Source organism: Martes martes (assembly GCF_963455335.1).
Source record: "Martes martes genome assembly, chromosome: 12".
Taxonomy (NCBI): domain Eukaryota; kingdom Metazoa; phylum Chordata; class Mammalia; order Carnivora; family Mustelidae; genus Martes; species Martes martes.
Window position 1 is genome coordinate 9529795 of NC_137900.1, and position 18305 is coordinate 9548099.

The window sequence follows — 18305 nt, forward strand, 5'->3', positions numbered from 1 at the left end:
TCCATTCTAAGGGCAAATAGGAAATGTGACAGTTCTAAGGATAATTCTGTGGGAAGCAGAGGAGGAGCACGAGCTGGGACAGTGGGACAAAAAGGGCTTTTCTAATAAAACAGCACTTGTTTTGGGGGGAGGGAGGGAGAGAACTGGAGTAACCGTATGAATCACAGCCTGTATTTTGTTTTATAGTGTTTATGTAAGAACAAGAAGCCAGCTTTAAGGCACACAGAACAGCTCCCCATTAGAAAAACAGAGCTGAAAACAAACGACCAAAAATGGATTTAGCCACACAGAAAAGGAGATTCTGGAACTTATATAAACCATAAACTCAGAAACGCAAACCTTAGCCTGTATGTACAACCTTTCACTCCCACGACAATGACATCTTTATGTTAAAGCTGAAACGGTCCGTGAACCAAAAATCAAGTACGAGGTATCCTTTCCAGCTTGTAATAAAAGCAAACATTTTTCCTAACACACAGAGCTTGAGTTCATATGTCACCACCCCCTCCCTCCTCCCCCCAAACTCCAGGCTCTCCTCTTTTTTTCTTCGTTTGGGCTTTCTTACTCACCTCCCCAGAAACAAAGTAACTATGACTTTCAGCAAGCAGGAAGCCAAGTCTCCAGCAAACCTCCCTCGTCAGTAAAGGGTCTAACACACATGAGCAGGGCAGGGAGCCCGGGAGCTGCTGCGGAGAATTCATTTATACCCATTTGGAATTTCCGGACCAGCTAGCACCCTCCTGGCTGCAGGGTTTAATTCCAACACTCCAGGTGCCAGAGAGACAGCAAAATCTACCAACCAGCAAAACGGCCAGCAGGGATCTTAACAGAAAAACAAAAAGGTGAAGGCAGATCGCTCCCATGCCCCTTCCGATTTTTGGAGCATGTTCTCCTCATTTTCTTTAGACACCGGAAATGCTGACCTCGAAATCCAGTTGCAAACCTGCTAATTCGAGGAAGAACAGAGAAAAGCAACAAATGCTTTCTGTTTTTCTCCCCTAACTTCTTCCCTTCCCCAAAGCCTCCGGAGTGGAGAAAAGCTCCGTGTTATAATCCGAGCTATAACTCAGCAGCCGTCTGCTGAAAGGAATGACTCAGTCGTACAGCTGAGCCCAGGAGGGGCTGGAGGCGAGGGGTTCCTCTGCTTGCTTTACTCTTCCTTAATGCAACATGTAATCTGAAGGCTAAAAACACTTCTGGGTGTAAAGCACAGACCCAAGCTTTTGTTTTCTTTTCTTTCATATTCTCTCATGCATTTTTACCCAAATTCGATCATGTGACTCTCAAAGACACAGACTTAAGTTCCCCAACAAGGCCATTCTGTTTTAGGATGATAACATCTTTCAGCAACCTCTGATTTCTGTTTTAAAAATGTAAGAATGATATGTTCCTCTAGTGGTTTAAATATATCACCTAAAACAGAAAGAAAGAAAAAAAGATAAGATACGGTACTTTAAGACATATTCTTCCCTTGGCCTAAGAGCCTAAGAACACTGGCTGAAAGTGACTCTAGAAGAACGAGATTTACTGAGCTCTGTCTACAGGGCAAACAAGCAGAACCCGTTCTAAACAATAAAACAGAGATTAACAAAGATTAGGGATGACTGGAAATCACCTGCCTTGCAAAATCCAAAACAGGGTAGAGCTGCGAGGAGAAAGGCAAAATTTCATAAGAATCCACTGAATTTGCCTTGTCTGACTGGTTCGTCTTGGTGGCCGTGCACACACACCTCACTCCTTTTACCTTCTGGTTCCAGCCTCCTGGCCCAGATCTGGGGGCTGGGTGATTATCTTTGGGACACAAAACTTTCTGTGTGAAGCTACAAGGACTAAACGTTTTAAGACGATGTGGGGCCCATCTGGGCTTGTTTTACACCAAATAAGTAAACTGATTCAGAGAAGAAGAATAAACTAAGAACAAAGCTTCAAAGTGCTAGATACTCTGAAATACAGGGTCCAAATCATTTCACCCAACAATACCTACCTTAGGTAAGAGATTTGGTTAGGTGTCTTTTTTTTCCCTTTTGGGGGACAGGGTCTTAAAAAAAAGCTTTATTAAAATACTTACATGCCATAAAATGCACCCATTTTAAAAAGTGACTAGTTTGGGGCACCTGGGTGGCTCAGTGGGTTGGGCCTCTACCTTCGGCTCAGGTTGTGATCTTAGGGTTCTGGGATCGAGTCCCGCATCAGGCTCTCTGCTCAGCAGGAAGCCTGCTTTCCCCCCTCTCTCTGCCTGCCTCTCTGCCTGCTTGTGATCTGTCAAATAAATAAATAAAACCTTTTTTTAAAAAAAGTGACTAGTTTGATGAGTTTTAGTAACTGTATACAATTGTGGCATCCATCCCCACAAACCAGTTTTAGGAAATGCCATCATCCTAAAAATTCCCTAAGGCTTGTTTTATCATTTGCTTTTTTAACAGAGCAACTTTCTTCTCTGTACTTGTGAGAAAATTCTGGTACTGCTCAGTCACATGATTTTATTCCAAACTAGGTATCATTATGCAAAGGCTTGTTCTTAAGAACTCAGTGGAGGGGGCAGCTGAGTGGCTCAGTCGTTAAGCATCTGCCTTCAGCTCAGGTCAGGATCCCAGGATCCTGGGATCCAGCCCCGAGTTGGGCTCCCTGCTCTGCAGGAACCCTGTTTCTCCCTCTCCCCGTCCTTGGTTCCCTCTCTCGCTGTGCCTCTCTCTCTCTGTCAAATAAATAAATAAAATCCTGAAAAAAAAAAAAAAAGAACTCAGTGGAGGAAAGCATCTGAATGTAGGGTTTCTTAATCCTGCAAAAGAGAATACTGCTGAATTTCTATTTCACCAACATTGTGTTCAGGTAAGAGCACAGCTTAGCCTATTAAAAAAAAAAAAGCCAGAAAAAAAAAATAGAAAAAAACCCAAAAAGAATATAGCTTATTCCCAAAACAGCTGAAGGTAATAATTTTGTACATGTGCTTCCATTAGGGTGAGGTCTAGCAGAAAAAATCACAGTATACTAATAAATACCCAGTCTTTGATGAAGGAGGACAAAGGTCGGGAAGGAAGAATAATTAAAGACAGGCGCGCTCTCTGCCTGCAGCGTGCCAGTCACGCAGGCTCCTGCTGTCCGGAGACAGACACACCTGCCTGCCTTTACTTTCTCTTAATTTACGTGCAAAAGAAGCATCCAAGCGAGACACGGGAGGGAGGACGGGGATGTACTCAAGGCTTTGCCTCTGACAGGTGCAAAGGAGCCGGGAAGGGTGACTCCCAGTGAGAAGGGGAACAGGCCGTGGACAGAAGCCTTCTGGTCACCAGGCTGGTCGAGGGCACCAACAGTCTTCACCCCCTGGGTGGCAGCTGCAGGGCTCCAGGCTGCAGTCAAGCCTCTCTGAGCCCACAGTTCTGATGCTAACTGAACCGGAGTACTGCACCAAGACCTTTTCCCTGGGGCGCCTGGGTGGCTCAGTGGTTAAGCCTCTGCCTTCAGCTCAGGTCATGATCCCAGGGTCCTGGGATCGAGCCCCACATGGGGTTCTCTGCTCAGCAGGGAGCCTGCAACCCCTTCTCTCTCTGCCTGCTGCTCTGCCTACTTGCGATCTCTGTCTGTCAATATATAAATAAAATCTTTAAAAAAAAAAAAAAAAGACCTTTTCCCTGGGGGGGAGCGGCGGGGGGGGGGGGTCCTGCCTGCAAGTCTGGAGAGAAAACTGACATTCAGTGTAACAGTGAGTTATGTTTTGGACATTGTAAGATGTAGGTTTCTTGACACAGCCTGAGCTTACCTTCCTCCCTCAGTAGTGTCCTCTTCTCCTGGCCAGAGGTTACTAACCCCCTCCGACCTCAGTGACCCACCACCGCAGCGAGGCTCTGAGACTCCCATCTATCCCACATACAGAAGTGAACTCATTTCAACTCCATAACCACTCTGGGAGTGAACTCGGATTACTGGGATTTATTTTTTTATTTTTAAATTTTATTTATTTATTTGACAGAGCACAAGCAGGCAGAGTAGCAGGGAGAGGGAGAGGGAGAAGCAGGCTCCCTGCTGAGCAAGGAGCCCAATGCGGGACTGGATCCCAGGACCCTGAGATCATGACCCGAGCCAAAGGCAGAGGCTTAACCCGCGGAGCACCCAGGTGCCCCAGATTACTGGCATTTTACAGATAAAGTTTATGTCATCCGCTGTGTGAATGCCACCTCCTAGTGAAAGGCCACGTGGGCAGTCCATTCTCTCCTGCACCTTCAGCAACCCCCCCCAAAGGTGGGGGGAGGAGGAGGGAGCTGGCATCTCTGAAGGGTGGGGAGGCGAAGGAACACACTTTTGCTTGGATTGTTCTTTCCCAACCTTTTTCTTTTCCCGACCTTCCCAGACAAAATCCTCCAAGTTTGCCCAGACCAACTAAAGCATCAGTTCTGCCTGAAGTGGTCCCTCAACCTTCCAGCAGCCTCTTCCATCGAGGATCTCAGGAGAGCTTCTTTTCACCCTCTGTTCCTACTTGTGCACACATCTCACACCCCGACAGACTCACCTCGATGAGCGCTATGCGCAACCCCCCCCCCCCGCCCCCGCCATACTGCAGGTGCTCTGGGCCCAGCCCATCGATATAATTCCTTCCGGAGGAGCCAAACTCTGCAGGTTACTCTTTCCTTTTAACGAGAGGTACAAAAATGTCAAAGATTCTGGGTCTGTGTCCTGGTTTTATAGTGGAAGCAGGCCTCTGGGCCTGAGGGGTCACCGTAGGAACATCACTTTTAGCATCCGAGGTGTAAAAGCCAAAGCTGGGACCTCCCAGACAGGCCCCTGCCCAGCCAAGGTTTCAACCCCGCTGCACAACTAAATGGCCTGGGGCTGTTTGTAAAAATGCTGAGCTGCCCCTCCACCCCCCCCCCCCCCCCCCCCAGTGAGTCAGAATCTCCTGGGCGGGAGGAGCCGGGCCATCACCATATTCAGAAGTTCCCCAGATGGGGCTGAACTGAAGCCAGGAGGGAGAACCTTCACTTCAAACCAAGCAAAATGTGCAACTCCAAGTGTAGTCTTCCTTTTGGCTTACAGGAGCCGAGAGCCCTCCCGGGGGCAGCCCATGAAGCATACACGGACTCTCAGCGTCCAGATCATAAACCCAAGTACCTTTAGCGTCCAGGCCGGTAACTGAAAAGAGGGGTTCAGGGCAGCTGGGGAGACCAGAGAGCACCTGTTCCCTCCAGTTAGCTCACGTGGCCTATAGTACACCACCCAGCGATGCCACCTCTTCTGACTTTCCCAGGAAAACTGAGGAAATTCGTGTTTTTCTATGAAATTACCTAGCTTAAAACATCTTGGCAATTAATTCAAATTAAAACAAAGCCTTGGACTGGTCAAACAGAACACACTCCCAGGCCTTACAGTGGCACAGAGCAAGGACTTCGTGCTGTCCATGTGGGATCCAGTTTCACTCATGTTCCCATCCCTGTTCCTTTCCCACTTCCCAGGTGATCAATTTTCTCATTCCCATTTTATTATTTTTTAAAAGTTTTATTTTTAAGTCATCTCTACGCCCAACGTGGGGCTCGAACTCACAACCCTGAGATCAAGACTCACATGCTCCCCTGACTGAGCCAGCCAGGTGCCCCTTCTTCCCTTCGTTCCTTTGTTGGAAGAAACTATAAAACTGCGGCGCCTGGGTGGCTCAGTCGGTTGGGCATCTGCCTTTGGATCAGATCATGGTCCCAGGGTCCTAGGATCGCGTCCCACATCGGGCTCCCCGCTTGGTGGGGAGCCTGCTTTTCCTTCTGCCTGCTGCTCCCATTTGTGCTCTCTCTCTCTGACAAATAAAATGAATAAAATCTTAAAAAAAAAATAAATAAAGACCAGGGCACCTGAGTGACTCAGTGGGTTAAGCATCTGCTCTTGACTTGGGTCGTGATCCCAGGGCCTTCCTGCTCAGTGAGGAGTTGGCTTCTCCCTCTGCCCCTCCCCCCTGCTCAGGCTCCTCCTCTCTCTTGGTCTCTCTCAAATAAATAGAATCTAAATAAATAAATAAATAAATACCCAAACCCAACAGCCTAGGATCCTTACCACCATGTCTCCTGAAGGTAAACTTAATGTGCCAAAACCCTACCTGCAAATATTTATCTTGAAAAGACACAGGTTGGGGGCGCCTGGGTGGCTCAGTGGGTTAAGTGTCTGCCTTCGGCCCGGGTCATGATCCCAGGGTCCTGGGATCGAGCCCTGCATAGGGCTCTCTGCTCGGCGGGGAGCCTGCTTCCTCCTCTCTCTCCAGCTGCCTCTCTGCCTACTTGTGATCTCTGTCTGTCAAATAAATAAGTAAAATCTTTAAAAAAAAAAAAAAAGAAGAAGAAGAAGAAGAAGGAAAAGACACAGGTTGAAAGTAGGGTGCTCCGTTATCAATCTCGTGGAAGGGCTGGATTATGTCTGTGGTACGTCAGCCTCCCCCCAGCAGCCCCTAAGGAGTGCACATTCCTGACGGTGCCCCTTCACCCCTCCTGGGCTCTCGGACAGTGATGGGTGTGACACAGAAGCCGGCGTCTGAGGTAACCCCAGGGAGGGGAGCAGTGTGGGCGGGGCTCCCTCCCACAACCCCACTGTCTCCTTCTCCACCCAGCTCCGGCACAGCCCCGAGGGCTGGCGGCCGTGGAGGGGATTACAGGACAGGTCCAGCAAGGGCTTCTCGCTCTTCCCCGTCCGGGTAGGTGCGTACAGCGTTGGGTTTGGAAGAGGACTCCTTCTTCACACGCCCGGATTAGAAGGATCTGCTCTAAGACTTAATGTAAGGGGCGATTTTCCAAGGAGAGGCCACAGCCAACACGGGGCGGGTGTGCCCAGCAGAGGGGTGAGAACGGCCAGGAGAGTGAAACGAGGACGACGAGGATGCTACGGGTGATGGGCCTGTCGAAAAAATGCCAGGAAGAAACCCTCGGTCTGCGTTATACTTTACTCAACGGAACGCCTTTCCTCGAACACATTTAAGTCTTAACACTGGAGTCACACTGAATTTTACATGTCAGGCTTTCTTCACAGTCTGGGGTGCCCTGTGATTATTACTTTCATCAGATTTGGACAAAGAGACGGTCTCATAATATGTTTTCACCTGAGTCTTGAAATCAGCATTTAGAAAGCCCGTGACAAAATGAATTGAGGCATGAAATAAGGGGGTTAAAATTTTAAATTAGAGAGCCACAAAGACTATGAACACTGCAAACAATAAGCGTCTATTTAATACATATTTACAATTTATAGGTTATGATAATAGTAAGTTATTAACAATCATTTATCTAATAATTACTTAATTAAATAACCGTTTATTTCCTCCCATCTAAGAGGGGGCAGAGATCTGTAGAGACCTTCCCAAGAGAACCGTGGGAAAGAAGGCAGGCCGGCCGGCCACCCTCCCAACCTCACAGGCCACCCCGTTGGTCTCCCGTCCACAGTTCCAACCAGCCTGCCCAACCAGACTGGGTAACACGCCTGGGGCAAAAGGAACTGATGAGAGCTCCGCCTCCTCTCTCTGGCTGGGCCCGCCTCCTCTCTCTGGCTGGGTCACTAACAGGCAAGTGGTCGTGGGAGCTGGAAAGAAATTTCCAAATGCCCTTTGACAAGAATCCTCCCTGGACAACCATGTTAAAACTGGTCCCCTCTCCCTGGAACGCAAGGCACTTAAGAGACAGGATCATTTTAAGCCTATGTCAGAGCACATGACAGACAGAAAGCGGATACGACGGCCTGCACTGAGCGGTGAGGTGAGAGGAGGAAGGCTGTCAGCGAGTATGTGCCCTGGACTGAAAGCCACCTGGTTCGTCCGGGAAAAATATCCAGGTGCACAGGCTGGGAGGCACTGGCCAAGGGAAGGACACTGTCAGCCCCGCCAGAGGCAGGGCTCAGTTCAATCACAGAGATTCTCCAGCAGGCACTGTGCCCCTGTCCTGCTCTGGATTCGCTGCCCAGCACTGTGCGGGCACAAAGCAGGCAGGCTGCAAACACGTGCTCAGGGAACGAGCCGCCTGCGGACCCCAGGTGCAGTACTAAGCAAGCCACAGTAGGTACACCGGGGTGCAGATGATATGACTCTCGCCCCCTGAGACCTCAGCGCTTACAGACTGGTGAGGCACGCTCCCCTGACTCTACATGAAAATACACAGCTTTCCAGGAACTAAGAAGGGATGATGCTCCCCTCAGAGTCCCCGAGAACAGGTAAGGGAGGAACAGGTAAGGGAGGAAGTAGCTCTTGAAGGATGAGGAGGCCTTGGGAGGTATGGGAAAGCCATCCAGATCAAGAGAACAGGGCTTTGAGCAAGGCCCTAGGAAGGGAACAGGGCAGCTGGGCTGGGGACCAAGGGTGGGGACGGTGCAGAAGCTCCCTGGGGCTTCAGGACCCTCTGCCCAGAGCTGGTCTCTTGCTGCCTGGAGCCCTGGAGGGCTGGGAGGGCCCACCAAGATTTCTGTAGGCCTCAGGGCTGAAGATACAGAAACAAATCACGATTTCTGTCCAAATGAGGCCAAAAGCAAAAGCCCAGATTTAGCAGCAAACAGAGAGGAAAGTCAGTAAAAGCCAAACATGTTTGGAGAGACGGGAAAAATAACAGAAGTCTGGAAAGTTCAGCCCTCCTTCATCTTGCCGGCCGTCCTGAACAAAACAAAGTCACAAAGAAGCGACAGTAAGTCAAAGAAAGACCCACCTTCACAGGACCTCGGGGCTGGTCCATGTCACAAAGAAGGGAAACGCGGCCCTCTGCCAGCACGTTTCTGTGCCGTCGTTTACAAGTGAGCTCCGGAATGAATGGTCTCACGGCACTGAAGTGGTTTCTCTTCGTCTCTCATCCTTCCTTCTGGTCGTTCCAAAAAGACCCCCTGATTTAAATGCACCACAATTTGCAAAGTCTGCCTTTTCACCATCAAACTGGCCAGAGGACAGAAAACCAAAAAATAAGAGCCCCCGAGGTAAAGCCCCCAGCTTTCGGCCCCTCTTTTACCTTTCTAGAAGATTTTCTGTCTGTTGATTCTTCATTTAAAAGCAGTATCTGGGGTGGTGTAAGTTCCACATGCTAGTTTCTAGAACCTCAATAATGCGCAAGCAGCCCCGCTCAGAGAATCCACAGTTCCCGGGCGCCCACGTGACGCCTGAGAGTGTCCAGGGCCATGCCCAGGAGCTGGTGGGATTCCTCACCGCCCAGAAGCTTACAATGTGATCGTTTCCCTCTCACACTGCCAGGCAGCCGTGCCCGGGGCAGATGTGGAAGCCGTGTAAAGCGTGGCCCGAATGGAAAAACTCGGTGGCACAGGGCTTCGGTGTTTTGCAATTTTTTTCCTGTAAGCTACATTGTTGGAATGGTTTGACATGCCAACCTTTCCCTCCGCCCCTACCGGCCTACGGACTGCCAGGTCTCCGCCCCGGGCGGCTGTAACAGCCGGTGTGTCATTGGGCTGACTCACCCCTTGCTCGGGGTGGAGTCCTGGCTGGGGCACAGGGCGCAGAAAGCCGGCAGGTTCTACTACTTGCTTGGGCAGCTCTCAGGAAGACAGATGAGTTTTTGTCCTCCCAGCTGAAGCTGGAGGGGAACACGCCAAATGGGCCACCTCAAAACAAACAAACAAAACAAAAAACAACCCCCCCCCAAAAACAACAAAAAACCAAAACCACATTTCCCTGGTGTGTCCCTGATTTGATTAATGCAGCCCCGTCCGTCCGTTGGGAATGCTGGAGGAAAGGAAATAAATCAGCCACACGTGGTGAGTATACAGACTTAGGTGGGGAAGACACTGGCGGCCAAGGAAGAAGGAACATGTGTGGGTTTTCGTTAAAAGAAAGGAAGAGGAGATGTACGGACTACGGGTTAAGACACCATGGGTCTGGGCTTAGGGCTCTTTAGAAATCTCACATCTCCCTTTTGTAGTTGGAGTCTGGGGAGATAGCCTACTCCTTTTTTTCCAGGAGGCTCCGAAAGGGGCCTGTTATGGCTGCTTGTACACAAACATTTGAAAAGCCTTTGCCTGGTGGACAACTGTTGCAAGAGAAAAGGGCACTGAGAATAGTGGGCAGGAATGGGAAAATCTGACAGTGAGGGCTGAATCAATGTTTTCACAAAATTATTTGCAAAGCTGATGGGATTTATTGATTAATCCAAATGTTGTGAGACGAGATCAGGAAATCATGTGGCTGTCTTCTTGGTTCTGCAGAACAGAGATCATGCCCAGAGTACGAAAGATCCCACAGACAGAAAACTTTGTCCCTTAAGTAAGATCGCGAGAAAGGACCTAAGATAAATTCAGCACCTGTGACTGAGCTCACTGCTTCCATAAACCATCATTCCAAGCACCACCTCCTTTAAATAAAGGCTCACTGGGCGAACCAGGACCAACCTCTGGCCCAGGTGGGAGGAAAGTCACGGGCCACTCAAATCTGGTCACACACGAGACCGAGAGAGAGTCCACAGACTGAACTTTGGGGACGAGAACACATCCCATCAATCCAACAACAATCGGTCCATTGGCCCCGTGTTCCTTCAGGTTTACAGTTCTGCTTTTCTATCTGTTGGTTAGAAAGACCTCCTGAATACTATAGGATAGTATTTAATCATGGTCCAAGTGCTGCTAAGATTGGACATCTGGCCACAATTTAGAAAAAATTCTCAAAATAGTCACACACGTATTTTTAAGTTGTGAGATCACTTGTCCATACAGAACTACCAGCTGAGATCACAATGAGATACAAATGGGCTGCATACTTAAAACACTTCTCATCCTCAGGATTCAAGAGGAATTGCAGCCTAAAGCAGAACCAGGCTGAGCTTCTAAAACATGAGCATACTTTTCCTAAAGCATATGGAAATGAGTGAATCAGTTCCAGCTCATTCCAAAAATATCCAGCAGAGAAGCCAAGAGAGGAAGAACAGAATCATTAAAAAAAAGAATTTTTTTTTTAACTTAGAATCTCTACAAGTGTTTGAATGAATCCTAGTAAACCTGATTTCCTGGCTGAGTCTTCTACGAGGTTTTTATTAGAGAAGTCTTCTCCATGCAATTTTTAGTTAGGTATGTTGTCAGAAAAAAGCAAGAATTTACGACCTCTGTGAATTGGAGAATTACGCTGGTATTTTCTGTACTAGATCAAATCCAACAGCCTCTTAGAGAGAAGGACCCCAAAGCAGAAACTGTGAGCTGTCGTCATTCATGTCCCAAGCCCGCACAAACTTTTCTCAGAAACTGCACAAAAGGAGATGAACGGGAATTATCTGGGACACAGGAAGAAGGCAAACCCTTGGAAAGGAAGCGAACGAGCTATACTTCGGATGGGCTCAGCTGGCCCACCCAAGTCCTTCGAGAAAGAGGGGAAGTGCATAATCAGAAAAAAACGCCAATACTCATGACAGGAAGTCTGCCTTAGGTAAGCAGGGCACAGGACATTCAAATCTTGTAGGAGGGGCTGTTCTAATCCCTGGTCTCACTCTGTAGCTTCAACAGCTCAAAGTGTTAACATTGAAGCATATCTCTCTGCTGGGTTTTTATTGTGTGTTTTTTCTTTCCTGTTGGCATCCACACAGCATCTCCCCAAATGCAGGGCGTATCTTTGCCCAACACCTGGGACGGGCAAGAGCCTGGTTTCTACCCTTCCTACACGCTGCCAGATAAGGCATCTTTCCCCGGCTCAACTGCAGAGTTTAATCTCTCGTCTGAAATCTGAATGATGCTTAACCCATTAGGACTTGCTCACAGTCTGGAGCAGCAGAGCTTCCCCAGGGGCCTCCTGGTTAAAACGGAAACCTCGAGAGTGTGGAAACGAAGCAAGCCCCACAGAGGGAGGGGCTCTCCAGAACGCCCCCGGGGGCTGGATGAGTTCTGGGGTTCTGATCTAACCAGACAGGCAAGTCCCTGAAATCCGGGATCTCCTATTTGTAGGTGATCTCTACGCTACGAAACTCAAATGAAACTGATGCTTAAAAAAATAACTATCTTCTGAAACACCATCACTATGAGAAAATATATTATTTCATGTGTAAACCTCAGTGGGAAATGAGCCTTTAATCAATGAAAAACTAAGTTTCATTTAACGTTGAAAGGCACAATCTAATCGAAATCCAATTACGAAGAACACCAAGTAACAGGATGAAACTGATGTACTCGATACTGAGATGTTCGTTAATCGGCTCTATGAGGTAATTCGCAGTAAGAAGAACCTCGCCTCTTTCACGAAGGACATTCTACTCACAACTGCTCTCCTTTTCGGTGTCATGGAGTTTCCTGAAATACACACTCTCCCCTCGATCTACTTCATTAGGACTTCGCAGATAGCACTCTTCTCATGTGTAATGTTGACAGACTGCGCTGAACAAGGGAAAATGGTGCTCTGCGCTCAACGTCCGGCTTAGCCATTAGGTAACTGGGTGGGCTGGGCAGCTTCGGTCTTTCTCATCTGAGAGTAGGGACGGGTGGAATCAGAAGACCCGCATCAGCCCTTCACCTCTGTTCTGATATCAGGCAACCGCGCCGCACCCTTAGCTCTCCTCGTACACCAGCAAACACACCGCTTACAGGCGAGGGCGGAGCACAGATAGGAACACACATTGCATCCTTCGGCAGAGGCTTCCAGGACACCCTGGAGGGTCACGGCCGGTACCCGCGCATTCAAGCAGTCCTAGCGTCTCATCCGCTCGCCTTCTGCCTCTGGAGGGAGGCTGGTGGAGACCACAGCTCCAAGACTCCCCGGCAGAGACGCACACCACCTCTGCCAGGTTGAGACTTTCCCTGCAGATGGTCTCAGAAACCCCGGGGCGGTTCCAGCCAGACCAGTTGGTTGGGGCAAACTGGTCTGGCACTTGACAAACAGCATGCAATTCCCGCTGTCGGGTTCACAGCAGTGGGCTCAGGGTTCTGTTTGAGAAACGCCGCTGCCCGGGAAAAATATTTACACAACCGAGTGGACTGTGCTGCGCGGCAGAGTTCTACCTGCTGGGCCGGGAGTCTGTGGGCTCCAGCTGACCCGGTCTTATCAGCGGCCTTTGTACCTCCTTTAAGATCAGCATGGAGACAAAACCTGGAGGCAAAGGGCTGACCAGAGTCACAACGAGCCTTACTAAAATTTATGAGAGGAATTTAAAATGACAACCAAGTTTTTCATGCAGCTTGATAAGTACCCTTAGTAACTTAAGATACAGTTATCTGGGAAAAAAATGTGTGTGTGTGTGTGTGTGTGTGTGTGTGTTTGCGCACGCATGCGTGCGTGTGCTTTGAAAGAGAAATAGAAAAAGGGGGAAAAACCACAATCAACTACCAAAGGCAAATATTAGTAAAAATAAGGCTGGTGATGGGAGGCCCAAATGGAACTCCCTAACATTCATCTATTTCTTTCATTTAACTGTGACACAGGACAGTAATACAATTCTTGCCTCAAAGTCACGCGTCTGACAGGGCCTGGCACGGCGGCGCGTGAACGGGCCCTTTTCAGACCAGGACCCGAGGAGGGACCTCGCAGAACAAGGGGGGCAGTGATTTCCCCTGACATCTGACCAGTGTTTCACATCTTGGAGTGTTTCTAGGGCTCCTGTTTTATTTGTCCCTCGCAACAGTCCTGTGAAGAAGGCTGGGCAGGTACATTATCTTCATCGGACAAATAAGCCACTTGTTATTTAGCTTCTAAAGAGAGTCGAAGCTCTAATTAAAGTTTCACAACATGAATTAGTGTTTACAGAGGTAAACAGGGCATCCAGGTTACAATGTGATTCTGAGACCTGAGAAAACGCAGACCGTCCCCATCCCCGAAGCGCAGGGATACCGATGACCCGCACCCCCGCCACCGCCGTGTCCTTCCTCAGTGTGCACAAGAACAGGGAACAGTCACGAGCAATTTCTCATGCGTGTAGCTCAGCACGTTAACAACGACAGTCAGGTGCTCTTCAGAAGACCACCGTCAAGTGTTCGCAACAAGTGAAGGCAAAACTGGACCGGCCCACGGAAGTAGGAGGAGATGTTGCGGACAAGAGGTGACAGACACAGACGCCTGGGGGGCTCAGGGGGTTGAGCCTCTGCCTTCAGCTCAGGTCATGACCTCAGGGTCCTGGGATCGAGCTCCGCATCCGGCTCTCTGCTCAGTGGGGAGCCTGCTTCCTCTTCTCTCTCTCTCTGCCTGCCTCTCTGCCTACTTGTGATCTCTATCTGTCAAATAAATAAATAAAATCTTAAAAAAAAAAAAAAGGAGGTGACAGACACAAAGACATGATTGATTCTGATGGGGTGGATGCTGAGCAGGGGGACAATGCTGGGAGGGATGCCCAGGTGAGGGTGCCATGTGTAGCAAATTAGAAGCGAGGACACCCAGTGAAATTTAAATTTTGAATACACAGTGAATACCTTTTTTTTTTTTTTTTTTAAAGTATAAATCAGTCCTCTATTTTATCTGGAAGCTCTGCTCACAGGAACCCTCAGCCTCTACCAGAATGGAAGGTCCTTGGAGGTAGGGGTTTGGGCCTGTGTTCTCCCTGCTGAATCCGAGTGCCCAGAACAGTGCCTGGGACGCTGGAGGCCCCGGACCCCTGCCATGTACCCGTAAAGTGTATTTCTCCAGCTTGATGCTATGCACACGGGTGCCTGTTGCATCATCTTTATGTTGGTCTGAAACCTAGGGCAATGCATTTTACAAATTACAGCATTAACTGTTCTTTTTTTTCCTTCTTCTTTTTTTTTTTTTTTTGAGATTTTATTTATTTATTTGATAGAGGTGGGGGAAGAGCATAAGCAGGCGGAGGGCCAGAGGGAGAGGGAGACGCACGGAGCCCAATGTGGGACCTAATCCCAGGACCCCGGGATCACAACCTGAGCTGAAGGCAGACGCCCAAAGACTGAGCCATGCGGGCGCCCTGAACTGCTCTTACTTTAAAATCGGTACCTTTTATTCCATCTAACTGGAGGACTCAGTGGGGAAGTCAGAGGATAAAAGGACTCTGAATGGTCCCTTACTCAGTTTCAACTCTCAATGGGAGCATGAATGTGGGATGTCACTCATCAGACGTGTTGGCAGCCAAGGGCCTGGCCAATTGGTACTTTTCTCAGCTGACTTCTTTATTCCTGCTTTGTTCCTAACACCATGAGCAATGTTTCTGGTGCCAGTGCCCTGACTCCACCTTCATATGGGAATTTTCCTCATGTTCTATGGGAGCCCAAAGCACGGATTTTTTTTTTTAGGGAAAGGGCTGGGGGAGACTCCTTTTGGGTACAACACACATAGGGGAAGTACGGTTTTAAAAAAAACCATATTTAATACTATACTTTATTTTTGGGAAATGAAAAAATATATACAATTTACTCCACATTTAAAATTTTACTGAACTACCCAAATTATTTATTTTTCTCACAGGAAGGATCAGTATCCAGCCCTCATTCGCTGCATAAATCCCTTTATCCCATCTTAATCTGCAACCTATAAATGTTCTTATGTTAATCAGATTTTGAAACAGTATATTTATAATGAGCATGTACTTCTGCATTGAGTATGGCTTTTTTTTTTTGTAAACAGTGGCAGGTATTTCTTTTGTAATACAGAGCAGGGAAAGAAAAATCCTAATTTTTATAAGCACATCTGGACTGTGTGAAGTACACACAACTGAAAGACAACATGGAAAATAAGCAGAACATGTATTTCCAGGTTGTGGTATTAGCAGGAATTCCTGCTTTATTTTTCAGAAAATACTAAACTTTTATATTTTAAAATTTTCTAAAACAAGCATCATATATATGTATATGTAAGTGTGTGTGTGTGTGTGTGTGTGTTGTAACTAAAGTAATTGTGTCGGGCTGAGCCTCTAATCAGATTGCTTATAGAGGTCCTGGCGACTAAAGTAAACACTACTGTCCCTTGCCTGGTCCTGACACCTGTCTGCAGTAACCATTCATTCCCGGACACCCCAGAAGTCACTAATGAGAGCTCCCCTTTGCTTCCAAACTCAGTGCCCAGACCTGTTAGGCAGGGGGAAAGGTGACAGCTGGGTCATCAGACTTTAGGAACAAAGGGACGAGGGACACTCTAGGACGAGTCAAGCTGAAAAGGAATGGAGGGGAAACGAGGCAGGTATCTAAACCCATGGAGGTAAGAACACACCATCTGGAGGGCCCCCTCCCACCTCTGCACGTGTGAGTGCAGGTGAGGACAGGAGTGGGATGGGAGAGCAGAGCATCACAGGGAACTGAAACTCACCCACAACACTCGGGAAATTTCACAAGGCTTCAGTTTCCTCCCTTATCAACTGTTTTACCAGAGAAACAAGGAATAAGCCTGACTTCTCTGACTTAGGTGAGTGAGTCTCTCTGCACTCACAGAGGGATGGATGCGGGGGTGGTGGTGATAACAGGATTCTGGGGAGGATTAAGCATGATGATGTAGACAAAACTCCTGGGCCACCACGGTACACGGTAAGTGCTGAAGACACGTTAGCTTTTGTCTTTCATATCGTCTCAGTGGCAGCAGTAAAGGCAAGCAAAAGAAAGAAAAGAGAGAGACTAGTTGTCCCAGAATCAACCACCGAGTTTGGACGGGTTTGGTCTGGGGCAAATAACAGCTTTCTTGCCAGAGGGCACGCTTGCAGCTGGGACAGAAAGTCACATGTGGGCTGGGCATGCCTACTCCAGAGGGCTCCTCCTGCTCCTACCCTTCCCAGAGCTCTCCAGCTTACAGGGCACTTCTAAGTCCATTTCTGGTCCTCATGTGGGTCCTAACCGTGCAGGCAGAGGTATCTACTGATGGTTTACACATGGACAAATAGTCCTGCCCCATATTTCGTGGTTAGGGCTGGAGATGGGACTCAACTCAGGGCTCCTGATTCCAACTCCACATTCCTCCCATTAGCCAGAGCTCAGGGCAGCAGAGCGGGACTGGGTTCAAACAGCACACAAACGCTCCCCACCCAGCCCCTGCTCTCGCACCTTCTGCTCTCTGGCAGATCATTCGAGAGTGGAATGAACACCTGGCACACCGTTTGGGGCAGGTGGTTGTCTCCTGTCTTACACCGTCTCTTGGGAGGCTTCTCTGCATTTGTTCTATAAATTTCTCCCAAATCTTACATAAGCAATATTGGACCAGATATGTCATCTACATAAGTCTCTATGTAGATGCAGAACTGAGAATGCACGTCTTCATGAGACGGCTTGTTGCGTGTTCCTCCCTGGGAAGGAACAGCATGACCTTCTCCGGCCCCTTTCTCTTTGCGTAGCAACGTGAAAACGGGACCTGCTGGGGACTGGATCCCAGGAACCGGCTCGAAGCACCAGACTCGCTTCTTCTCTCGTTGCTCAATCCCTCATCAAGAAGTTCGAGGAGAGTGCACCTTACCCTTGGATCAGCATTCAGGATTTTACATTTATCTTGCAGCACTTCAATACAACTGACTTGGGGAATAATGTACCTAAATGACTTCTGTAAAGAAAGACTCTAAAGATAATAGAAAACTCTCCCAGAGATTTAAAAAAAAAAAAGGCAAAAAACCCCAGCCTCATTGGATAGAAAATTCTTTGAAAACCTAGTTATCTAGGCAACTTGCTACTATCTACCCATTCTTAAAAAAGAAGTAAGAAATCAGCTTGAGCCAAGGCATACACCTCCACACACACACGCTCCAGAGCACGGTTACCTGAGGCACAGCCGTTAAGCTTTGTGGCGTGAGCCATGCTGGCTGGGATCCAGGGACAGGTCCGGAAAGGAGTGAGGAGTCATGCAAATCTTATGCACCAAGTTCCCCAATGCGTTCACCCTGAAACAAGAAACAGGGTCCCATCAAAATGGGTCATTTAAAAATATGTACGACAGGGGCGCCTGGGTGGCTCAGTGGGTTAAAGCCTCTGCCTTTGGCTCAGGTTATGATCCCAGGGTCCTGCATGGGCTCTCTGCTCGGCAGGAAGCCTGCTTCCTCCTCTCTCTCCGCCTGCCTCTCTGCCTACTTGTGATCTCTCTCTGTCAAATAAATAAAATCTTAAAAAAAAAAAAAAATATGTACGACACTAAATCTTCCATGCAGGTGTGCCAAGATGGCTGCTAACGGACGGTGCAGATCCGACAACGGAGAGGCAGCCCCTGGGTGGTGGGGACGGCTGCCCAGCACCACCGTCCGGGGCTGAGAGGGTCACACCCGTGCAGAGGCACCCGGGGATGGGCAGGAGAGCGGGTCTCCAGACAGAGTACTCTTCCAGGAGATAAAACTGGTTTTCTATAAACGTGACTTTTTTTTTAGAAAGGTGGCCTTCAACTGCCAGTGGGCTCGTAAGGGGTATGGCTCCTCAGCCCGCCACAAACCATTTTTTGGCTTTTAGCCTCTTTTCCAAAGGTTGGCTCGACACTTTCATTCACTCAGTGGCCC

At 48.5% G+C, this 18305-nt stretch overlaps 1 protein-coding gene across 2 annotated transcripts in view; it reads right to left on the reverse strand.

Annotated features, from left to right (window-relative positions):
- KANK1 (KN motif and ankyrin repeat domains 1) overlaps positions 1 to 17670 on the reverse strand; it is a 60005-nt gene extending 42335 nt beyond the window's left edge. Inside the window, exon 1 of one of the 2 annotated variants that reach the window (XM_080819669.1) lies at positions 17583 to 17670. In XM_080819669.1, coding sequence (XP_080675795.1) covers positions 17583 to 17619 — 37 coding nt within the window. In that variant the 5' untranslated portion in view covers positions 17620 to 17670. Of the gene's footprint in view, positions 1 to 12498; positions 12582 to 17582 lie in introns of those variants that run through there. The other variant, XM_080819670.1, reaches the window with a different exon arrangement.
- Between the last annotated feature and the right edge of the window lie 635 nt (positions 17671 to 18305).